At 40.5% G+C, this 2314-nt stretch overlaps 1 protein-coding gene across 1 annotated transcript; it reads right to left on the bottom strand.

Annotated features, from left to right (window-relative positions):
• Positions 1-691: 691 nt before the first annotated feature.
• LOC146341682 (vomeronasal type-2 receptor 26-like) lies at positions 692-1588 on the bottom strand. The gene has a single exon (XM_084807610.1). It carries the CDS (start codon positions 1586-1588, stop codon positions 692-694), a length of 897 nt encoding a protein of 298 aa, XP_084663736.1.
• Between the last annotated feature and the right edge of the window lie 726 nt (positions 1589-2314).

The following is a 2314-nucleotide window of genomic DNA, read 5'->3' as shown; positions in this document are numbered from 1 at the left end:
GAAGAGCCAGTGGTACTGAAAAAAAATTATTTTTAAAGTAAAAAGACCACTGTGCTTGCTACCAGTAGTAAGTCCCTAAATATTTTGAAGATTTTCATATTTCCCAAAACCGCCATCCATTTCATGCCTGGCCAATTATCAGCAAAATATTTCTAGTGGTAACCATCAACTTTATCTTAGCAGGAATTCTGCTTATTTCCTTCTGCTAGTGTATCTTTCCTTCCAGATCATGCACTACATTCCTTCACTCATTTTACTTACTTATTATGACTTTGTTATATGTAATCTATTAAATGTCTTTTGTTTAGTCATCAGTATGTGCACTTTATTACTAGCATATATAGGTCTTATTTGGATTTTAGTCACTTCATTAAATCTTTCTTTTTTCATTGTTCGTTATTGCTAAGGGACTGAGATGTAATTAGATGCAGATGCTGAGAAGATCAGACAAATTATCCTATCTAGATCCAAGATCCCCAAAAGTGAGACAGAAGGATATATTCCTGCAATGTGGTATGAAAAAACAGACATGAGTGGATTTGTATTGTTGTTGCAGAAAAGCAATTAATTTATTACACAAAGAAAATGCCAAAGGTTTATGAAGTGTCAAATTTTTCCTTCTTGCATTTGCATCCAGATTAACAAAATGGCTTTACAATAATACAACACTAGAAGATCCTTACAACTCCTGTTAATTTCTTTTTATTAGCTGCTCCTTAAGGTTCAGTTCAGGCCTTACTACAATTATGTAACATTTGGGACAAAAGATACACACCAGTAGTCCAGCACTAGAAGCCAGGATGGAGAAAACCTCCACAGCCACCATGTATTTCCCCTTTGTGCCTAGGTAAGTTGGGACAAAAGAGACCCATACACTGCAAAACAGCAATAAGCTGAAAGTGATGAACTCGGCTTCATTGAAAGTGCTGGGCAAGCGCCTAGCAAAGAAAGCCACAATGAAGCTTGTAAGAGCCATGAATCCCATGTACCCAAGAACACAGTAAAACATGATGGGCGACCCTTCATTACATTCTACCACCGTTTCCTCAGACAGAGAATGAGTGTCGAGGTCTGGGAATGGAGGAGCAATACAGAGCCACACACCACAAATCCCAACTTGAATAAAGGATCCGGAAAGAACAACAGCATTTGCCAATCTTGTCCCCACCCATTTCCTCATCCTGCTCCCTGGCTTGGTGTCCATGAAAGCCAGAACTACCATGATGGTTTTTGCCAGCACAGAAGAAACAGCCATTGAGAAGATGATGGCAAAAGAGCTTTGTCGTAGACAGCAAGTCACTGTGTGAGGTTGGCCAGTGAAAAGCAGAGAGCAGAGGAAGCAGAGGAAGAGAGAGATGAGCAGAGAATAGGTGAGGTTCTGGTTGTTGGCTCTGACAATTGGGGTGTTCCTGTGGTTAATGAAGATTCCTATCACCAAAGCTGTGATCAGAGAGAAAAAGAGAGCAAGGAAAACGAAAGCAATTCCCAAAGGTTCTTGATAAGACAGGAAGTTTGGCATCTTAGGAAGACAGTGATTGTGATCCTTGTTTAGATACTGATCTTCTGGGCATTTGAAACAGTCATCCATGTCTGCAAAATAGAAGAGGGGCCACTGCAGTCATTCAAAGATATCATGAACATTTCTCTCAGACTTTATTTTTTATGTGTGGTGTGAAATACCCATGGCATGGAACATTTATTTTTTAAAGTATGCTTAGATGCTTCCACAGTCTAAATTACGGATGGGTGAGAATGTCATTAGTTTCACATATAAATACCCATAGGGCTTTTTTACATGAGGCTTTCAACCTGCCACTTTACCAAGGCTTCCATTTGTAGATTCTTTGCAGGATTAAAATAGGGTCTTTTTGTTGTTGTTCAGTCGTTCAGTCGTGTTCGACTCTTTGTGACCCCATGGACCATAGCACACCAGGCCTTCCTCTCCTGCACTCTCTCCCAGAGCATGCTCAAGTCCATATTCATTGCATCAATGATGCTATCTAGCCATCTCTTCCTCTGCCGTCCCCTTCTCCTTTTGCCTTCAGTCTTTCCCAGCATCAGGGTCTTTTCCAGAGAGTTTTCTCTTCGCATTAGGTGGCCAAAATATTTGAGCTTCAGCTTCAGTATCTGTCCTTCCAATGAGCACTCAGGGTTGATTTCCTTTAGGATGGACTGATTTGACCTCCTTGCAGTCCAGGGGACTCATAAGAGTTTTCTCCAGCACCACAGTTCGAAAGCAGGGTCCTTTACAGATGTTTAATTCTAGGATATCTCTTTCTCTTCATTATGTTCCATTTCACAAGCACTAGCTCAT

The sequence above is a fragment of the Heloderma suspectum genome, chromosome 6 (genome assembly GCF_057233095.1).
Source record: "Heloderma suspectum isolate Gila_16-S chromosome 6, 16-S_ref, whole genome shotgun sequence".
In the NCBI taxonomy this organism is placed as follows: Eukaryota; Metazoa; Chordata; class Lepidosauria; order Squamata; family Helodermatidae; genus Heloderma; species Heloderma suspectum.
Note: the sequence above shows the minus strand (reverse complement) of the source record. Positions and strands in the feature narration are given on the sequence as shown.

What these genes read in the sequence shown, in the direction of transcription:
- LOC146341682 (XM_084807610.1), bottom strand. Translation starts at nt 1,588, where the DNA reads ATGGATGACTGTTTCAAATGCCCAGAAGATCAGTATCTAAACAAGGAT.